A 20,041-nucleotide genomic window follows, 5' to 3' on the forward strand; every position below is an offset into this window, starting at 1 on the left:
CTCTAGCCCTCCTGCCCTTTGGCAGTGTGGCTGTTTGTTCCCACTAGACCTATTCTGCATTACCCAGGAAGACACAAGCCAGCACAACTTTCAGCCAATAGAAAACGCTTGCAACACTCCCTGTTATCATGGTGGCCACCGCAGGGAGGTAAATTTCAGTTTAGGAGACATTTTTAAGAATCCAAGACTGCAGTGAACTTGGGATTTTCATGCTGACTTTGCCCTCCCATCTTTTGAGGACCGGCCTAGAATGGTCCACCGCTCTCTCTGAGGACAAGCTGTTCCAGGTTCGCACCACCAAGGGGCGCGCGAGAAGCAACAACGCGGACCTGAAGTACCACTGAGGCGCTCAGAGTAGGACCGTCCGCTCCGGGAAGTACCACTGGAGGGGGGAATCCATTTGAAAATAATCCACTGCGTTTGTCACGACACTGAGAGTATGCATACAATTCCGCCGAATCCATCTGTACTCGGAGCTCTCAATTCTCCTGTCGCATTGGAGCCCGAGTGGACATCGGGTCTGGGGCTGCGGCCCTGATGTTCACTTACTTAGAGAGATGAACATCACTCCACCCCTCCGTATCTACATGGTCTCACCCAGTTGGGACGGCCACGGCGAGAATGAGGGATTAAGCGCTTCCTGGGTGCAGAGTGCCTCCGACTGGACCCCAAGTGGTGGCCTCGCTCTTCCCCGGCCCAAGCCCATTGGCCATCTGTGTGGGACGGCGCGACGATTGTGAGCTGGAGCTGAGGGCGAGGCTGTGTTTGTGCGTCCGTGCGTGTCCGTGTGTGTGCGCGCGCGCATGTTTTGAGAGCGTAAAATTTTTCTACGGGTTGGATTACCTACCGACTGACTGTCGGGTCAGGGCTGAGGATGCCGCCCCAGTGGGTGGCGAGGTTCAGCGCAATCGCTGCCTGGTAGCCAGAGTCCGACGCTGGATTCGCGGGCGAGGGCGCTGTCTGCTTCAGCCGGAACTCAGTCCCCAGCCTAGCGAGGCGCGTTGGGCAGGGCACCGTCCATCCGACCGATGCGCGCAGTTAAGGTGCAGAGGGCGGCGGGGCGGGGGGTTGGGTTTGAGCTGGTTTGGTGTCCCTGCCTAAGAAGTAAGGCGTCCAGCCTCTTGGGGATGTGTATCGCGAGGGCTGGCATCACAGCTGCTGTTTGGGTACCTTTGATGTCTCTGAGTCTTTCGGGGACTTGAGAGTGAGTGGGATATTTTGTCTGAGTGGATTTTATGTGCCTGGTGTAAGGTCTCTTAGGGTTTGTGTGCCTGTGTACCTGACTGTGCGTTTTCTGAGCTTTGGGGATTGTGTCCCTGTGTGTGAGATCTCCGTGTCCAGGTCCACACCCCAGGCTATGAAATCCCAGCAGTTTGTGATTTTGGGTCCTGAATAGTCTCCAAGCTTCTTGGGTGTGGGGGGTTGGCCGTGGGGTGGGGGGTGGGAAGGAAGCTTTATCTTAAAGTATCCGAGCTGGTTGGGGTTTTGTATCCAGGTTTGGGTCCTCTGATTTGTATGGGGACTTTATCTTAAGGTAATGCGGGGTTTCTGAGTTATTTGAACTTCTGTCTTTCTGTTTTGGGGTTCTGGGTACTCCGTTGGGAGGTGTCTGCATGCTTCCGGGGTCTGTCTCTAGGATGTGAGGTATCAGCAGTTTTCATTTATCTCCCGAGAGAGGACTTTGGTCCACTGGTGTGAGGGAGGTTGTTGCAGTGTGCAGGATCTCTGCTCTGATTCGGAGTCTGTGACTCAAGTTGTGAGCTCTCTCTGCGGAGACTTTTGGAATCTGTTTTAGGTTGTGTTCAGTGAGCTGTTTTTGGTGTCCCAGAGTATCTGATTTGTTTGGAGTCTGTGTCTCTGGCAAAATCTCTTACCGTTTTGGTTGTGAGGACTCTGTTCAGGAATTGAGGGTTTTGAATCCCGGCAGATAAGATTCTAAAACGTGGATCCCCAGGTCCTGGTGGTGTGTCCTTGGGCAAGTCAGTTGTCTCTTGGAGCCTCGATATGCATCAGAATGAATAAAATGATGCCAGTGCCCATATTGGAGGGTACCGTATATCTTATCAATGTGTGTAAAGAGCGTGGGTCCCAGTCCTCTTCCACAAGAAATTTCTGAGCACCTGCTGTGTCCCTGAGCACTCTTCTAGGAGTTGGGCAGTACAACAGAGAACAACACTGGCAGAGTCTCTGATTCCATGGAGCTGGTCAGTACACATAGAACGTATCTGTGAGTGGCAAGTGCTATGGAGAAAGATACGGGCAGGCCAGGGGAAAGAGTATGAGGGGAGGATGTTATTAATATATTCAGGGTAATGAAGGAAGGTGTTCCTGGAAAGGTGACAAGTGAGCAGAGACCTGGAGGAAATGAGGGAGCAGGTGGTAGATTACCTGAGGGAAGAGCGTGCCGGGCAGAAGGAACGACAAATGCAAGAGTGCTGAGGGGGACATCCACTCGGTGTGTTCCTGGATATCAAGGAGCCCTGGGATGCTGGTAAAGCCCTCATCACTGGGGTTGGCACATAGCGCTCATGAAAGGTGTCTGGTGTTGCCATCTCTATATCTGCTCCCACTTGTGAGGGAGGGGAGGTCACCCTCATTTTCCAGACGAAGGACCTGAGGTTCCGCGAAGTGGCCTGAGCCTGCCTCCCGCTCACACCTGACATTGGTAAATAGGGTACAATCTTGGACTCCATCATGAGAAACAGAGAGCTCCCGTGTCAGAGCTGCAGGGAGGACACCATCTGCACCGAAGTTCAGCTAACCAGCCGATATAAATGATTACATGGCAGTCATGCCCACCATAACATTTCTTTTTCTTTCATTTAAAAAAAAATTTTTATGGCGACATCGGTTAACGAAATCCAGTAAGTTTCAGCTATACACTTTAACAATAAGGCATATATACATACATACATATATATTTATATATATTTACACTGTGTTCACCTCCCATAGTTACATTTCTGTCTGTCAGCACATATTTGACCCCGTCTACCTCCCCCCACCCCCTCCCCTCTGTTACCCACTAGTCTATAGTCCATGTCCATGAGTCTCTGTTTGTCTGTCCTGCTCATTTGTTGCTTTGAGGTTTATATCCCACATATAAGTGATATCATGTGATTTTCAACTTTTTGCGTCTGGCTTATTTCGCTTAGCATGATTATCTCGAGGTCCATCCATGTTGCAAATGGCAGTATTTCATCTCTTCCTATGGCTGAGTAATATTCCATTGTATATATGTACCACAGATTCCTTATCGAATCATCTATCGTAGGACACTTTAGTTGCTTCCATGTCCTGGCTACTGTGAATAATGCTGCTGTGATCATCAGTGTACAAATATCTTTTCGGATATGAGCTTTCAAGTCTTTGGGGGTAAATACCCAGTAGAGGTAATGCTGGATCATATGGTAGATCAATACTTAGTTTTTTGAGGAACATCCATACTGTTTTCCATAGCGGTTGTACCAGTTGCAGTCCCACCAGCAGTGTCTGAGTTTTTTTTCATGATAACATTTCTACTCTCGATAGAGGGCAGGACGTTAGGAATGAGAGAGCAGTTGGAGCCGAGGAGGGAGGTAGGAGGGGGAAGCTGGAGAACGGTGAGAAAAAACACACGGGCTTCATAATGTTGCCTGGATTTGTCCCGATTCGCCTTAATTAAGTGATTGTATTAGATATATTCACCTTTACTTCTTCCTGGCCTGTATTTCACTTCCTTTCTCTTTTGCCCCAGAGCAGTTCTGTCGTAAAGCTATGGTATCAGGTGTGGCAGAGCAAGGCAAGCTTATGCTTGAAGTGGCATCCCAGCTTGGGGAGTCAGAGCCCAGAAGTAGTGAGGAGGGCACCCTTACATAGGGACAGGTTGCAGTGGGTGACAGGGTCCAAAGCGGTGAGGAGGATGTGCCTGGGTGTGGATGGGTGGGGGCGAGGGCTAACTTGCTCAGGGATTCAATGCTGAGTGAGTTGTGGAGGTCAAGGGTGGGGGATGCTTCAGCACAGCACAGGAGGAGGGCCTCTGTGTGAGAAAGGAATGGCTTACATGCATTGGGACTCATCAGTTCAGTAATGCATAAGGATAATGGGAGACACGACTGTCACTTTGAGAAAGGAGAGTTTCAAATCAAAAACGAGGAAAACTGTTACGAACTCTGAGCTGTTATACTAGAACTGGAGGTCTCCGTGTGAACTCATGGTTTTCAGTCTACGTACATGTGTATAGATGTAGATGTACATGTTTACACGTGCGTGTGTTGGAATGCGTGCATGTCGTATTCGAGCAGTTTTGGTTACAACAACATCCCAGTAGCAATAAGCACACCTAGCCCCCGGATCCTGTATTTTAAATACCACTCTCCACTAAATGATTCATTCCATGACTCGGGGAGGGCAAGGATACAAGAATCTGGCTCAATTTGTGGTGTGAATAATAAGACTCAGTTCAAAAATGATGGGGAGATGTCAGAAGGACACAGAAGATAGCTTGAAGGGGCTCCCACTTGATGGTTTCATTTTATTGTTTTCAGTTTTGAGATATTCCTAACATGTAACATAGTTATGTTTAAGGTATACAGCCTGATGTTTTGATACATGTATGTACTGTGAAGTGACTACCACAATAACGTTAGGGAACATCTCCATCCCCTCATATAATTACCATTTTGCGTGTGTGAGGATAACGTCTAAGACCTACTCTCTTAACAACTCTCAGTACGCAGTACAGTGTTGCTCATTATAGTTACCATGCTGTACATTAGATCCCCTTAACTTCTTCCTTTTATAGCTGGAAGTTTGTATGCTTCGGCCAACATTTCCTCCAGCCCTTGACAACCACCATTGGAATCCCTGTTTCTCTGACTGGCTTCTTTTGTTTCCACGTATGGGAGAACATAGAGTTTTTATCTTGCCCTGTCTGACATATTTCGGTCAGCATAATGCTCTCGAGGTCCAAGCATGGAGTCTCAAAAGGCGGGATTTCCTTTTTATGCCTGAATAACAGATGTGAGTGAGTGTGCGTTTGTATGTGCGTTAATGCATTTTCTCAATCGATCCATCCCTCGACGCACACATAGGTTGTTTCCGTGTCTCGGCTCTAGCGGCATAGCACATCTTAAAATCGGTGTTACTCCTTTAATTTTATTCTTCTTTCTCAACATAATTTGGCTCTTCTAGTTTCTTTGCCTTTCCACCTAAATTTCTAATCAGTTGGACTCTACTACAAAAACTCCTACTGAGATTTTTGACTGGAATTGTGTAAAATCGGTTCATCCATTTGGGGAATATCAACATCTTCATCTAATGGAATTTGTCAGCCCGTGAACACAGTGTGTGTCTCCGTTTCTTTAGGTCTTCATTTATTTTTTTCCCCAGCTTTCTGGAGTTTTCAGAATACGGTTCCTGCATATGTTTTGAGAGGTTTTCTTGGGAATCTGTTGTAAAGATTTGTGCACGTGGCTTTTTTTATTTGTTTGTTAGTTTTGTAATTGTTCGTTGCCGGTACTTGGATTGAAATGTGCTCTATATGTTGCGTTGGAATTGCATGTGGCAACATGGCTGAATGCACCTAATAGTCCTAGGAGTTTTAAAGGTAGATTTCATGAGAATTTTCTGTGAAGATAACTGCATCATCCGTGAATCGGAGCCGTTTTAGTGCTTCTTTCTCAATCTGTAAGCCATTTATTTCTTTTTCTCGCCTTATTGGAGTGACTAGGACTTCCAGTACAATGTCTCATAACAGGGCCAAGAGCTGATATCCTGGGCTCTTCCTGATCTTAAGCAGAAAGCATTTAGTCTTTCTCCACTAAATAGGAGGGAAGGCTTGGGCATGTTTATAGATGCTCTGTATCAGATTAAGGAAACGCCTTTCTACAACTGAATCTTTTTATCATGAATGGATGTTGAATTTTGTCAAATTTTTTTCTGTGTCAGTTGACCCGATCATTTGGTTCTGTTTCTTTGGTACGCTGATATGGTGGATTGATTGATTGAGTTTTCAGTGCTTCACCAGGTTTGTATTTCTGTGATAAATGCCACTTGGTCACAGACTGTGAGTTTTTACATGTTATTGAATTTGATGTGCTAATACTTTCTTTGTCTGACTTTTTATCAGAGTGTAAGCTTCTGATAGAGGGATTCAGGAAGTACTGCCTCTCTTCTATTTTCTGAAGGGACTGTGTAGAATTGCTGTTAACTTCGTAACAGCTTTGAGGGTTTTTCCAGGGAAATCATTGGGACCTGGAGCTTTCTTTTCTGAAAGGTTTTCGATGACAGATTCGATGTTTTAGATATACATCCATTCAGATTCTCTGTGTATTTGGGGGTTAGCTTAGGTAGTTTGTGTCTTTCGAGCAGTTGTTCTATTTTATCACAGTGGCCATAATGCAGTGTGTAGAATTATTCATAGATTCCTTTTCATTTCCAGTCTGTAACATATTTTATTTCTGATATCAGTAAGTCGTGTGTGTTCTTTCCACACACACACACACACACACACACACACACACACACACACACACACACATATAGGTCATGTATTGGTCATTTCAGGTAGAATGCTGTGAACTTTGTTGTCCTTTTCAAAGATCCGGCTTTTGGTTTCATTGATCGTCTGCATTCCGTTTTCTCATTTCTGATGCCAACTTGATTTCCCCTATGCTGCTTGCTTTGAGTTTATTTTGCTATTCTTTTTCTAGGTTCCTAAGGAGGAAGCTTTTGTTATTGATCTAGGTCCTTTATTTCCTTTCGATACAAACATTTGTGACTGTACATTTACCGCCTAGTACTGCTTTCACTACATCCTGCACATTTCGATATGTCGTATTTTCAGTTTCATCCACTTCAAAGTATTTCCTCATTTCCCCTGAGTATTGTCGTTTGCCCCATGGATTATTTGCAAGTGTGTGGTTTCATTCCCTTGTGGTCAGAGATTTTCTTCTTAACATTTTGTTATATATTGGGGGTTCTCTGATGCCCAGGCCCATGTCCTTGGGTATGGGGATGTTCGATTGAGTAGAAAGGGAACATCCTTAAAGACAGAGAGGCTACTGGGCTGACCAAGTCATGCTTGTGGGCCTTCATATGGCCGGCAGGTTTCTGAGGAGTGAGGGCTGAGAGGAGGAAGGCGATTATGTCACTGGTCCCGAGGTAGGGAGAGTGAGCCATTGGAAGTTGTCCTGTGGATTGATATAGGTCGCATACTTGTAACAGAGGGGCAGCTGGGGCACTTGTTAGTCCCTCAACTGACCATTTACAGCAGGGTGAGGATAGAAACTTCTAGCAGACGCACGCTCCAAGACCGGCACTGACCTCACTGGACTCCGGAACAGAGACCCAGAACCTGCCAGTGGGAGCACAGCTCTGGTCGAACAGGCCCCCGAGTCCTGTCACTGGGAGTTCCATGCCCTTGCTCCTGCAGGAGGGCAGGTGTAATTGAGCAGTGTGCTTCGGCCAGTTCGCAGGGGTTTCGGGCTGGTCCTTGTTTTTACTGAGTCATCACTTTTGGTGCCTGAGACACCATCTCTTGTGTATTTTAGGAAAACTAGGGAATGAGAGAGAATTACTTCCGGAAATGTTGGAGCTAAGGTTCTTTGGACTCTAGAAGGCAGTGTCGATCCATGAACAAGCCTCTTGTCCCGCCCTTTGTGTTTGAAAACACTTTGGAGGAGTCCTTTCTGGGACACTCAGCTCTTTGCTTGTGTACCTCCCTGAGTTACACTAGCCCTGGGGTGACTGACCCCAAAGTAAAGTCCCTGATGAAAACATTGTGCCCTGGGTCCTTAGCATTTTCTTTTTTCCCTCCTTTTCTTTTCTTTTTAATTAAGTTTATTGGGGTAACATTGGTTAATACAATTATATAATTTTCAGGTGTACATTATCATTTGACATCTGTATATTCTTCTGTGAGTTTACCACCCAAAAGACCAGTTTTCCTCAGCTACCATATATTTGACCCCCTTTACCCCATCTACCTCCTCCCTCCTCCCCCAACCCGACTAGTAACCACTAGTCTATAGTCCTTTGGTAACCAGTAGCCTGTAGTCCATGTCCATGAGTCTCTGTTTGTGTGTCCTGCTCATTTCTTGCTTTTAGGTTTATATCCCACATATAAGTGATATCATGTGATTTTCAACTTTTTGCGTCTGGCTTATTTCGCTTAGCATGATTATCTCGTGGTCCATCCATGTTGTCACAAATGGCAGTATTTCATCTCTTCTTAGGGCTGAGTAATATTCCATTGTATATATGTACCATAGCTTCTTTAGCCAATCATCTATCGTAGGACACTTCGGTTGCTTCCATGTCCTGGCCACTGTGAATAATGCTGCTATGAACATCGGTGTGCAAATATCTTTTTGGATATGGGTTTTCAAGTCTTTGGGGGTGAATACCCAGTAGAGGGATTGCTGGATCAATTCTTAGTTTTTTGAGGAACCTCCACACCGTTTTCCATAGTGGCTGTACCCATTTGCAGTCCCACCAGCTATACACGAGGGTTCCTTTTTCTATGCATCCTCTCCAACATTTGTTATAACTTGTCCTGTTGATTATAGCTATTCTAACAGGTGTGAGATGATATTGCATCGTGGTTTTGATTTGCATTTCCCTAATAGCTAATATTTGTTGGCCATTTGTATGTACTCTAGATAGAAGTGTCTGTTCAGGTCTTCTGCCCATTTTTTGATTGAATCTTTTGTTTTGTTGTTGTTATTGAGTTGTATGAGTTCATCGTATATTTTGGATATTAGGCCCTTATCGGAGGTATTGCTTGCAAATGTATTTTCCCATTGGGATGGTTGCCCCTTAACCTTGTTGACGGTTTATTTTGCCGAGCAGACACTTTTTAGTTTGATGTAGTCCCATTCATTTATTTTAGCTTTTACTTCCCTTGCCTTAGCATTTTCTATTTCTGCTTTTGCGAATGTTCTTGTCATGGGTTTCCCATTAGCACTTTTAGACTATATTCTTCAGTCACTCGAAACTCCCCGGAGAAAATTTAGAGGACCGAGAAAATATATTACAATACTCGAAACCATGGTCTCCTCACCCAGGGACAACCATTACTAATGATTTGTGATCTATTTTTTTTCGATGGTTTTCTCATCCATAAAGGTGCATTGTAAACACTAGGAGATTCATATCACTTTGTGACTTCAACAAGTTTTATTAAACTCAAAATTTTAGCCTGAGTTATCCTTTCTAAAAATCATTTCAAAACCTTGAGGTTTTTACTCATTCGTCCCCCTAAAAGTATGAGTTGTCTCAAAGAATGAAAATGCTGTATTTCGTAACTGAGACAGCAAGCAGGAATAACCCGACTCCTATCTCAAAGGCACGAAGCAGGCTGTAACCTTCCTAAGGACAGGAGCTGTATTTTTTGCTCAGGTTTTTTTATTTTCTATTTTATTTCATTCATTCATTTTACTTAACATTGTATTTTCAATGTTTGATAGTTGGGCACGAGGATGGGGAGCATGGCAGAGGGAATGCAGTTAGTATTAATATGATGGCTAAGTGGAGGGCCAAGCGGGAGAGGGTGCAAATGAGGGGATCGTTTTATGAATATTATCGATGTCTAACCAATGTACTGCATACTTGAAACTAGTTTAACTAATTTTTTTTTAACAAAGAATATGATGGTTATTACCTCAGGGAAGAAAAAAAGACGTAGGAAAATTGCCTTCATTCCATTCTTTGTCATTAGTGGAGTATCTGATACCCTGAAGTGTTTCCAGGATGAAAATAGTTTTTTTCAATTTGTTATTAGGTAAGCAGTAGGCTCAATAATGACCTGAAAGTATATCAGTGGCAGTCACAATTATTCATTTTGTAAAGAGGAGAGGATCTCAAAAGGTATTCTTCCTCCTTAATGGAAAAAGTGAGAAATTAACTGTCAATTAATAGGTTAAGATGAGTTGCAGGAATAGACACATGAACAAAAGCACAACAAATGTATACGTACATTCCATACCATCCTATAGCATACCTGAAACCCACCTGAATTTGTTGACGTAATAAAGAGGCTCCATTTAGAATAGAAAAACACTTGAATTTTTTTGTTTGGTTATTGGATCTACATCTGTCCTAGAACCATTGTTAATTTTCTTAAAAGTTTGTTATTGGTTAAAAAAGTGAGTGAATAAATCTATGCCCACATTTTAGATAATTTGCCTTGCAGGGATTCCTCCCAGTTGCCACATATTGCCAAATTCCTTTAACCAGAAACATAGGCCAGTGCCTGCATCATTGTATCCTGAAAGTACTGATAATTTTTTAAGGGTTGCTAAGCTGAGAGACAAAATATGTCATTCTTATTTTAAAATAACATTTTTATTTGTGAGTCAATATCCGTTGCTCTATTTAAACTTACGTATTTATTTTTATATCTTCTGCCTGTAAAATGGATTGATGAGAATGCATATCAGGAGATTTAATTCATTTTAAAATGAAGACTTGAAAAATAGTTTTTGAAGAACCACAGGTCCTATTCAAGCTGCTTTTCAGGGAAGGTGGGAGGGAATGAGAAGGGGTGAGAGAGACAGAGACAGAGACAGAGATGGACAGAGAGAGAAGAGACAGAGAGAGACAGAGAGAAATTGATTGAGACACCTCCAGTATCCCCCTCAAGGTACTTCCTTAACAGAAGCCTAATGGATGGGATACCTAGTAGTCTGTGCAACACTTTGTCTTAACTTACGTGCAAACCGCTACTTTCTGCTTTGGGTCCTCTTCCTGTCTTTCCCTTACATATCCTACTTCACACTCAAAACTAATACGTTATGTAAAACGAATGGAATGCAAACCTGCACACAGCTACTCTCTGCATTAACAAGAGTTTGTATTCCACTGGCTTCATCAACATACCTTTACTAATCCAGGAATCTCCTGCCTAGGGAGATAACGTTTGGAAACAACTTCATTCTGTATTACAATTTGCCGTGAAAAGGTTTTCACAATATGACTGACAACACAGTCCATTCATTTCTTTCAGTCCTACTACCTTTATGCTCGCTGTAAGACAGAAATTTTGCCGTTTATCACTATTAACTTGCTGTTACTTCTGCTACTTCCTTCTGAATGAGATGCATGTAGGGAGTGTGAGACATAGGGCCTGTGACCCTAAATATAACTGGTTTTTCTTTTTCTTGGAGAGCAAAATTTTATTCTAAAAATACATTTCAGTGACAATGAAATACCAAGGGTTTGTTATTATGGTAAGAAGAAAAAAAGTAAGAGGAATTTGCTTAAAATTTTTGTCTGGAAAATACAATATGATCACTGTAATATACTGCCAGCTCCCATTTATCTGCATTTGAATTATTAATTTCATGAGTTATCTAAGGAAATTTTAAAATCACTGATTGAATTCTTCCTAATATTTAGATACGCATCTGGATTGCCTTTATCTTCAAGTAAATACCTGCTCAAGGAATGCAAACAAAATCAAACGGTTGCTTAAGTGAACGTAATTAGGAAGGTAAATTTATGGTTAGGAAATGTGATCCTAAGTAACATATTGGTTTGCATCACCGTTTTTCTCAATTTTTGTTTTTGCATATAACCAAACTACCTGATGGTATTGACGTACTGGTATTTGACAGTAACCAATTATGCATCTTATTTACAGAGAGCAGACAGCTAAATTATTTCAGACTGAAAGCATGGAGAACTTTAAAGGCACATAACGACATTTAGTACTTCAAAGGTTTTGTTTGTTTGTTTTTTATCTTCAGAGGGCTAAAGAAAGACGTACTCAAGAAAATTTCAGGCCCGTCTACAAAGTTCTGACTGATTTGAAGTACTGAAATATCAAGAATGCAGAGGACTAAACAACTTAAATTTAAAAGGCCTCCGTTACTATAAAAATGTATCTGAAGTATAATGTGCAAAGATATGAAAGCAGCGGTTGAAAGCCCAGTTAGGGCTAATTTGGTAATCTACAATTTACCTATCAGCCTACATCTTTTTTCAAACTAAAGTAAACGATGTTTCATAACATTCCTTCCACACTGCATTGTGATACACACATCCTGTCACATTCATATGTTGGACAATTTTTATCTTTCACATTCATCGCATCGGTTGGCCACAATGCACAGTGAGAAGAGATGATTCTTTCATATCAAAATTCTTGACCTAGGGTATTCTCTGTAAACCAAAAGCAGATCACAAAAATTACATTTAGTTTCTAATGCGATTCCTATTAGGACATCTTAGCTCATTTTTAGACTATTAGAAATTGGTGCGATTTACTTTGGCCAATCTGAGATAGAAATAGTATTTACTGTGACTAAATACCCCTTTTGTCTAAACTGGACCCTGAGTGTTCAGTGTTGGAATATAAACTGTAGAACTGGAAGCACTCCATAATGAGTTGGCTAATGTTGGTGTTCCTACAATACTGTGCTTTTTCTTTCCGTTAACATAGTACTTCTGAAAGTGCCTCGTCTTCAGCACGGGAGGAAGAGACGGGGTCCGAAGAATACCCAAGTGAGGAAGCAGGAAATCTCCTGTTTCAAAACTTCATGAAAATGTATTCCAGCCATCCTGACGACAGCAGTGCTCACCATGAAGTCCCCGACATGGCACCGTTCCCTGGGGAGACTGGCCAGCCACCTGTGGCAGGCTGATTACATTGTGCTCCTTCATTGTGGAGGGCACAGTGATTTGTCACTTACCCTGGAAATAGATTTGCTTTCCTTATGCCTTTCCAGCACCACCGCCTAATAGCTTACAGAATCCTTTTCTGTTCGCCATAGTGTTAGTGGTTTCCCACACAGTGCTTCTGACCAAAGAAGTCATTTCCCAGAAGAGAAAAACACAAATGCAGAAATGGGCTAATACCCATGCAGTTCAGTGGTCTTATACTATGAAAAAATTACACTTTCTTTACAATTAGTAAGTACTTTCACGGGAGTATACACTGAGTCTTTGTAAATATCTATTGCTCAGCAGTAGGAGATGGGGTCATATAAGTGAGATAAATCGTCACTTTAATTGCGAAGCGGAAAAAGATAATGCCTTAAAATGATATAAAAATGAAAAAATGATACTAAATAGTGGTATACACATATCATTTTGCTTTAGGAGTTAACCAAAAGAATCCAAACTGAAACCATTAAAAGGAGTTGCTTAAAAATCTTGGATGATTGTTGAGTATAGGGGATCTGTACTTGGGGATTATCACGCTCTTTTCTGTAGTCCATGCGTATTTGAAAATGTTTCAAATAAAACATTTTTAATCCGAAAAAAAAAAAGAATGTGTTCCAAAATACATTGCTGTTTTAGCATAAAAATGCGCTTTCCCCAGATTTTTCAGTAAAATCGACAGTGCAGGAAAACGCACCATTTTCATCCTGTGGGTTTAGGAGCCTGAAGGGAGCTCCACAATCCCTGGCCTGAGAAACATAGCATTAATCTGTAGTTCTCACTATACGGCGTTCTAAGTGTTCTTTTGGAAATTAATATAAGGGGCTTTTATTTTTAAAGTTCCGTGTGTTCACACTACATTAAATATATCTGGATATTGAAAGTAGTTCTACATCTTAAAAATATTCACTATATAATAAATAGCTGAATAGAACATAAAGTAATTTCCATTGGTGATGCTATTCTCACAGTTGCAAATAATCTGACTTTTTTTTTTTACAGAAAATAAACATTTTTATTTTTTCCTTTTTGAAATATGAATATAGTTAACAGTTTGGCTGGTATGTAATTCTAGGTTCAAATTAATTCTCTCATAATTTTATATAAAAATGAATCTCTAAATATTTATGTGAATTCCATTTTTTAAAAAGAGTATTTTTTTGAGTCGTTTCAAGTTCACAGCAAAATTGGGAGGAAGGTACAGAGATTTCCCTTATACCCCGTGGCCGCACACATGCATAGACGCACCCATTTTCAACACCCGCCCCCCACCACCAGAGCAGTACATTTGTTACAACTGATGAACCTAACATTAACGCATCGTAATTATCCAAAGTCCATAGTTTATATTAGGCCTCACTCTTGGTGGTGTACATTCTGTGTTTGAATGAATGCGTATCTACCACTTCAGAATGGTACAGAGCCGGCATCATCGTACAGCATGTAGCCTTTTCGGATTGGCTTCTTTCACTTAGTAATGTGCATTTAAGTTTCCTCCATGTCTTTTCAGGGCTTGATAGCTCATTTCATTTTAGTGCTGAATAGTATTTCATTGCCTGGATGTATGTATCACATTTTACAAATAAGCTAACTTCTTATCTAATAAGGACTAAGTCTTTAAAACATTATCATGTAAAACACTGCAATTTGCTGAAATTACACAGAGGAAAGCAAGATAATTATATCAACTGGCATTGAAAGCTCAAAAGAAGTTATTAATAAAAATACAGGCTTTCCAGTGGCTGTCTAACAAGGCTAAGCCCAGGCATTGCTTCTGCTTTTATTTGATATCTACTTTTTCGTAGTGGTGGTGGTGGGGGGGGGGGCGGGAGGGTGCATTTGTTTCTATACCAAGTACTGAACATAATAAGTATTGATGCTTTCTGAAGAGACACTTAAACTAAAATTATGCTTAAGACCTGGTTTTCTCGTAAAAATTCTGCTGTGTAGCATTAGTAATCAGGATATATCCATGAAATTCTTCGTGTGAGCAACAAAGACAATCGACATCTTGAGTGCTGTGACAAGCTCCTTATTTGTACAGCCAGGTGGCATCGGTGCCCTTCAGTCATGATGTCTTTCAGTTGTTGGCCCTCTGGGACCAATGCCACAAGAAAATGTGACAGGACTTGGTTTTCTTACTATGTATTTTCTAAAGGGGAATATAACCGATGCATTAAATGTATGTTCCAAATGTTCATTAAGAACCCAAACCAAACCCTTTTTTGCCTTTTGTAATCCTGAGGGATGTTTACGTGTTTATGTAATACATTATAGAGTATATGCATGGCTTGTTTATACTGTTTTCAAAAGGAGAATGTTGTCTTGAACTCGTTGATAGGGTTGCATCGATATTGTCATTGGTCCTTGGATTTCCTTGAATGATGGCATCAAGCTCATCAGTGGTTCTATGCCGAATGCTTCCTCTTGAATAATCCATTTTGAATCCAGTGTAAAAACTAGATAAAATTCCCAGTGTTGATGCAATACCACCAACAAAGCTTCCCAAATCAATTTTTGAGCCCATGTTTTCTTTAGAATTTACAGGTGCCGTGTTTGTGACTGATGAAGAAACAGACGTCACGGAGCTGTTGTGGGTTGTAGTCATTGTGGATGTTGATGTCTGCGATATGTTTTATGAAACACTTGTTAATTTGGGTGTAGACTTTAAGGTGGTGGGAGTCAGATTTGTTGAGAGCACCGGTGGTGTCATTTTAGACGAAACTGTGGATTTCGAGGTGGTGACTGTAATATTTTTTGAGACCGAGGAAACTGGAGCTGTTGATGATTTTGCTGTGGGTTTCGAGGTGGTGATTGTCACTAAGGAAACTGGAGTTGTAGATGGTTTCACAGGGATTTTGGAAGATTCATTCAAATGGCTGAAGGGCACATTACCTGTTGGTTTAGTAGTAGGGCTTTCGAAAGTGTGGAAGGAGTCGTGTTTGAAGATCCCAGAGAGTCTTCACCGTCACGGAAGCCTTCGGCAGCTCTAGCAAGAAGGGCGAGACTTTACCAAGTCTAGAGCCCATTGACATGCCAAAAGCGGGTATGTCATACGATAAGAATGCAATTTATGCATTTTCCATTTTCCACAACTGTATCTTTAATAATATAGAGGTAACATTACCCTTACTTTAATAATAGAGTTCACATGTAAAGATTCTGTGAGAGGTCGTTCAGAACCCAGATGCCCGAATGCCTAACTCATAGATTATCGGAGATGGAAACAAATCGGGTCAAAGCCATAGGGAATTATGTCTTCTGAAAACATTTCTTTCTTCTGAGCATGTGTACTTTAAGCAGCTGCTAACAATTTTCACTCTTTTATAATTTCTTCTTTTAACAAATACAGAAAGCAGTTCAAGTAATTACCAGTTTGTATGAAATACGCTGAGGTACTGAAGTAGTTTCTAGTGCCAGCTTTAATATAATCTGTGTGATTCTGGTAGAAGTTCTAAACTTGCTAACTGATGTTTACTCTCTGCCCTCACCCTCAAGTCTTTGGCGGAGTCAGTTCCTGGAGATCAGCTTCCGGGTCAGGCCCTTAAAAAAAAAGTTATCAATTTCAGCGGCAAACATACTTCAGTGGATCACTCAGGAATTAGTAAGGTTACAGTCCTTGATTTCTATGAATAGTGAATTCAGATCAGATATATAAAAAGCATTTTCAGTGCTGATTTTTGTGTTCTCTAGTTCAGTTGTCTGTAATACATAGAACACAGAGAGACTCTGTTTTCCGTGACTTATTCATCATAACTTACCATCTTGAGTCACATTTTAAGATTTCATCGCAATTTAAGAAAATGAGTCAACACTCCGCTAGATGTTCCTTTTTTTTTGTATAGGGACCTGGATACTTGTTCTTTGATTCTGCCAAATTCTGAATTCTTCTGGCTCTGGGAAAACAATTATGTTTTAAATCCTTTCCCAAAAAAGAGCCTCAAGTTATAAAATGGCAAGGCTTGTCTAGTTCCCAGTTTCTAGGTCTGATCTAGTAGAGAGAATGCAGGCCGTCACTGATGTCATGGCGGGTGTGAGTTAGATACCCCTGCTAAGCATGCTCACTGTCTCCACTGTCGTCCTTGATGAGCTAGTGTCCCTCATGAAAATATGGACACTATGATATTATCACCTCTAACCATATCAAAAGTGGCATAGTATATATAAGGTTCTGCCTTCAAAAATCAATCGGTCACATTCGAAGTTGAAAGAGTGCAAACTGAATAATTTCTGAGTAATCAACTTCGGGATGTTTCTGTTCCAATTGATAACCTTTGTGTTTTTGTTTGTTTGTTTGTTTGTTTGTTTATCAGGGCCTGACGCGGAACCTGATCTCCAGATCCTGACTCAGCTGAACATTGGGGATGAGGGCAGAGATGGACCGGATGTCAAGGAAGCTGTCTTACCAAAAGCAGATTCCATTTATATGCCAGAAGCAAGTATGTTATGCATATGCATTAAGAATGCAGTGTTGTCTACGGCCATGCTACCCTGAACAAGCCCGATCACATCCGATCTCGGAAGCTAAGCAGGGTCGCGCCTGGTTAGTACTTGGATGGGAGACCACCTAGGTGCTGTAGGCGTCAAAAATAAAAAACTAAAAAAATAAGGGATTGTAAGCTGACAAGGTCCTTGCAATCTGTGAGGTCAACCAAGGGTTGCCTCGCCTAAAAAAAAAAAAAAAAAAAAAAAAAGCAATGTTTATGTTTTCCAGATTGGTGACCATTCATTACAAGAGCTTCTGAATATCAAAGCAGCTCTTTATGTTTTAGGAAGAAATTACCCTCCATTCGACTCCTTAACCTTTTTACTCTACATTGCTGGGCATGTTCATTAGACTATTAACATTTAGAGAGCATTCAGACTTCCTTTAGGAACCTATTAAACATGGCTCAAATGTAGCCATGGGACTATCATAGCTTTTTAGTACATATGTTATTAAATAAATAATGAATTGCAAGACAATTCAATTTCAAAATTAAAAAAAAATTACAAAAGGGTAAACCGAAGGGATGGGATACAAGGTATATAATAACAGTATAAATCTTGAGGAAGAGGAAACATAATACAACTAATAAATGAGAAAAACGGCTCTCTTTAAAGATATTTGTGAAGAAATTAAATATTGGACATAAGGACACTGAAAAAGTTTTGTGAAGCATATCTGTTATTTACATAATCTTGACAAGAAACAGAAGAAGGCCAAGATACACAGTAGGGAATATGAGCAAGACACAAACAGATATTGAGGATTTTATGTAATCGGAAGTGAGTACGTTTTTAAATTCTACATAATCTTTTCAAAATATGGATGAAATGATTAATATACTAGGAAAGCATATATTATTTAATATATCCCAGTCGTACCTGAACATGTAAACATGCCAGAGATCATGGGAAGACTTTGGAAATTGATCAGAGGTGTCCCTCAAACACTCTTATTTTAGTTATTAACATGGTAGTGTGTACTGGGAAGTTGATGATAATAGATGTTCAAGCATTCTCACCGCAAGAAATAAATGTTAACCATGTGAGGCGATGGATGTGTTACTTACTTGTGTTTTTCTTGGGAATCATTCCACAATGTGTACATACGTTGAATCGCCGTGTTTTATACTTTAAATATACACAATTATATTTCTTAACTATTCCTCAATAAAGATTGTCAAAAGCACTTACTTTGGAAACAGTGCTTACATTCTAGGTGTCTTTCTCCTTTTTTCATTCTATCTTTTCTTCTCACTCCTCTCTCCCTGCATTCCTTTTTATTTTTTTCTAGCCATGACATGTTTGTGGCATATATGTGGTTCGCATCTTAATGTCAAAAATGATGGTCATGACTCAACACTAGTGTGACCATATAATTTATAATACAAACTGAAACACTTTCAAGTGTGTATAAGGCATTATTCATAATTACACTAGGACTACGGTTGAACTAGAGGACATATTGTTACCGTACTTAAGCACATAAGGGCTAAACTAGCCCAAAGAAACATTTGTACATTTCTGCACCATAGGGAAAAAGCAAAAGTAGTACTGGCCTTTCTATTTACTTTACTCAAGCAGTAACAAATGTGACATGACTGTTGTAGCCAATTCATGTACGGAAAATTATGCCAAGTGAAAGCATTTAAATGATATTCTCTTGTAAATGTCTTTTGTTTCTTAGGTTTTTTTGCGGGGGGGGGGCTGGCTGTTGCTTGTATTTTTAGTAAATGTATACACAATTTTTACCTTCTTTTTAAAACTTACTTTAACAGGTTCAGTTCACTTTTTATGTTCTGATTGGGAACCGCCTTTTTCTTTCCTTGTAGCAGTAGAAAGAGTGGTGTGTTTTAAAAAAGGTTGGTGAAATACGTGTTTGGAAGTCTGCGTTATAAAACCAAAACCGTAGTGTTCTTCGTATGCCTCTAACGTAACCGAAATCAGATTCTGCTAAGTAATGTTCCCACCTGTTATGTTTATCTCACAGGAGAAGGGCAACCACAGGACTAAAGGAAGAGGAGCTGAAACCACGCAAACTGTTCCGTGAGATGTCGGACTGTTAAAAGTCTCTCATTAAAGTTTTACGGCTTTCTCCAAAAAGTCTCGTGAATCTTTTGTTAAATTTCTTCCCGATTGTTTGATACTCTTGAAAATCATATCATTTTCTGAAATTTTATTGTCTGATAGAGCTGGTACATACAGATGTATTTCAACGTTGATAATCTGTCCAGCAACCTTGCTCAATCTGCTTATTAATTCCAAAGTGTTATGTCTCGATCCTTTTTGTTTTCCAACATGCACAATCCTATCATTTTTGAATACTAGCAGTTTCTTCTGCTGTTTTAAACCTTAGGCCTTTTCTTTTCCCCTTGTTCTCATTTTACAACATTGGACAGAGCCACCCAGTACACTGTTAAGAGAACCGGTAAGAGGGGACCACCCTTGTCTTATTCCTGATAGGAGATGGAGAATTGTTAACCTTTCACCATGTTTACTGTGAAGTAACAGGAAGTCCCTTTCTAATCCTAGATTTGCTGAGAATCTGTATCTTCATTATAGTTGACTTTCATCAAACGCTTGCGTATTTATTGAGATAATTATAGGGTTTCTTTCTCCAATAATCTGTTAATGTGGTGAATGACGTAGATAAGTTCCTATATTTAAACAAACCTTCATTCTTAGGGAAGGAAATTGGTTGTGATAGATTATCTTTGTGAATAATCTACATCTTACAAATTTGTTTAGGATGTTTCTGTATGACCTCATGAGTGACATTAGCCTATACTTTTATTTCACTTTCGGACTTTGGTACCTAGGTCACACTAGATTCATACGATGAATTGGTATATAAAACCTAGTGTCTGGAACGGAAGTCTCTGTAAGGCTGGGAGGAATGTAGCACTAGGCT

At 40.7% G+C, this 20,041-nt stretch overlaps 1 protein-coding gene and 1 pseudogene across 3 annotated transcripts; one reads left to right on the forward strand and one right to left on the reverse strand.

Annotated features, from left to right (window-relative positions):
• The first annotated feature begins 745 nt into the window (after positions 1 to 745).
• Positions 746 to 19,233, forward strand: LOC105311193 (X antigen family member 2-like). 3 transcript variants are annotated; one of them, XM_023526978.1, is made up of 5 exons: positions 746 to 763; positions 15,553 to 15,691; positions 16,959 to 17,084; positions 18,909 to 18,992; positions 19,121 to 19,233. In XM_023526978.1, the coding sequence occupies exons 2-5, from the start codon at positions 15,679 to 15,681 to the stop codon at positions 19,141 to 19,143; spliced, it is 246 nt and encodes an 81-aa protein (XP_023382746.1). In that variant the 5' UTR covers positions 746 to 763; positions 15,553 to 15,678; the 3' UTR covers positions 19,144 to 19,233. The 3 variants fall into 3 exon arrangements, with proteins under 3 accessions (XP_023382746.1, XP_023382747.1, XP_011385514.1); XM_023526979.1 differs by having other exon boundaries at positions 752 to 767; XM_011387212.2 differs by lacking the exon at positions 746 to 763 and adding an exon at positions 949 to 1,043.
• Positions 14,524 to 15,680, reverse strand: LOC111735477 (annotated as a pseudogene).
• Positions 19,234 to 20,041: the final 808 nt, after the last annotated feature.

Source organism: Pteropus vampyrus, unplaced genomic scaffold (genome assembly GCF_000151845.1).
Source record: "Pteropus vampyrus isolate Shadow unplaced genomic scaffold, Pvam_2.0 Scaffold1000001795, whole genome shotgun sequence".
NCBI lineage: Eukaryota > Metazoa > Chordata > Mammalia > Chiroptera > Pteropodidae > Pteropus > Pteropus vampyrus.

What these genes read in the sequence shown, in the direction of transcription:
- LOC105311193 (XM_023526978.1), top strand. An exon ending in CATTTATATGCCAGAAGCAA is followed by an intron (nt 17,085 to 18,908) that starts GTATGTTATGCA and finishes TTACTTTAACAG; the next exon opens with GTTCAGTTCACTTTTTATGT. An exon ending in AGTGGTGTGTTTTAAAAAAG is followed by an intron (nt 18,993 to 19,120) that starts GTTGGTGAAATA and finishes TTTATCTCACAG; the next exon opens with GAGAAGGGCAACCACAGGAC.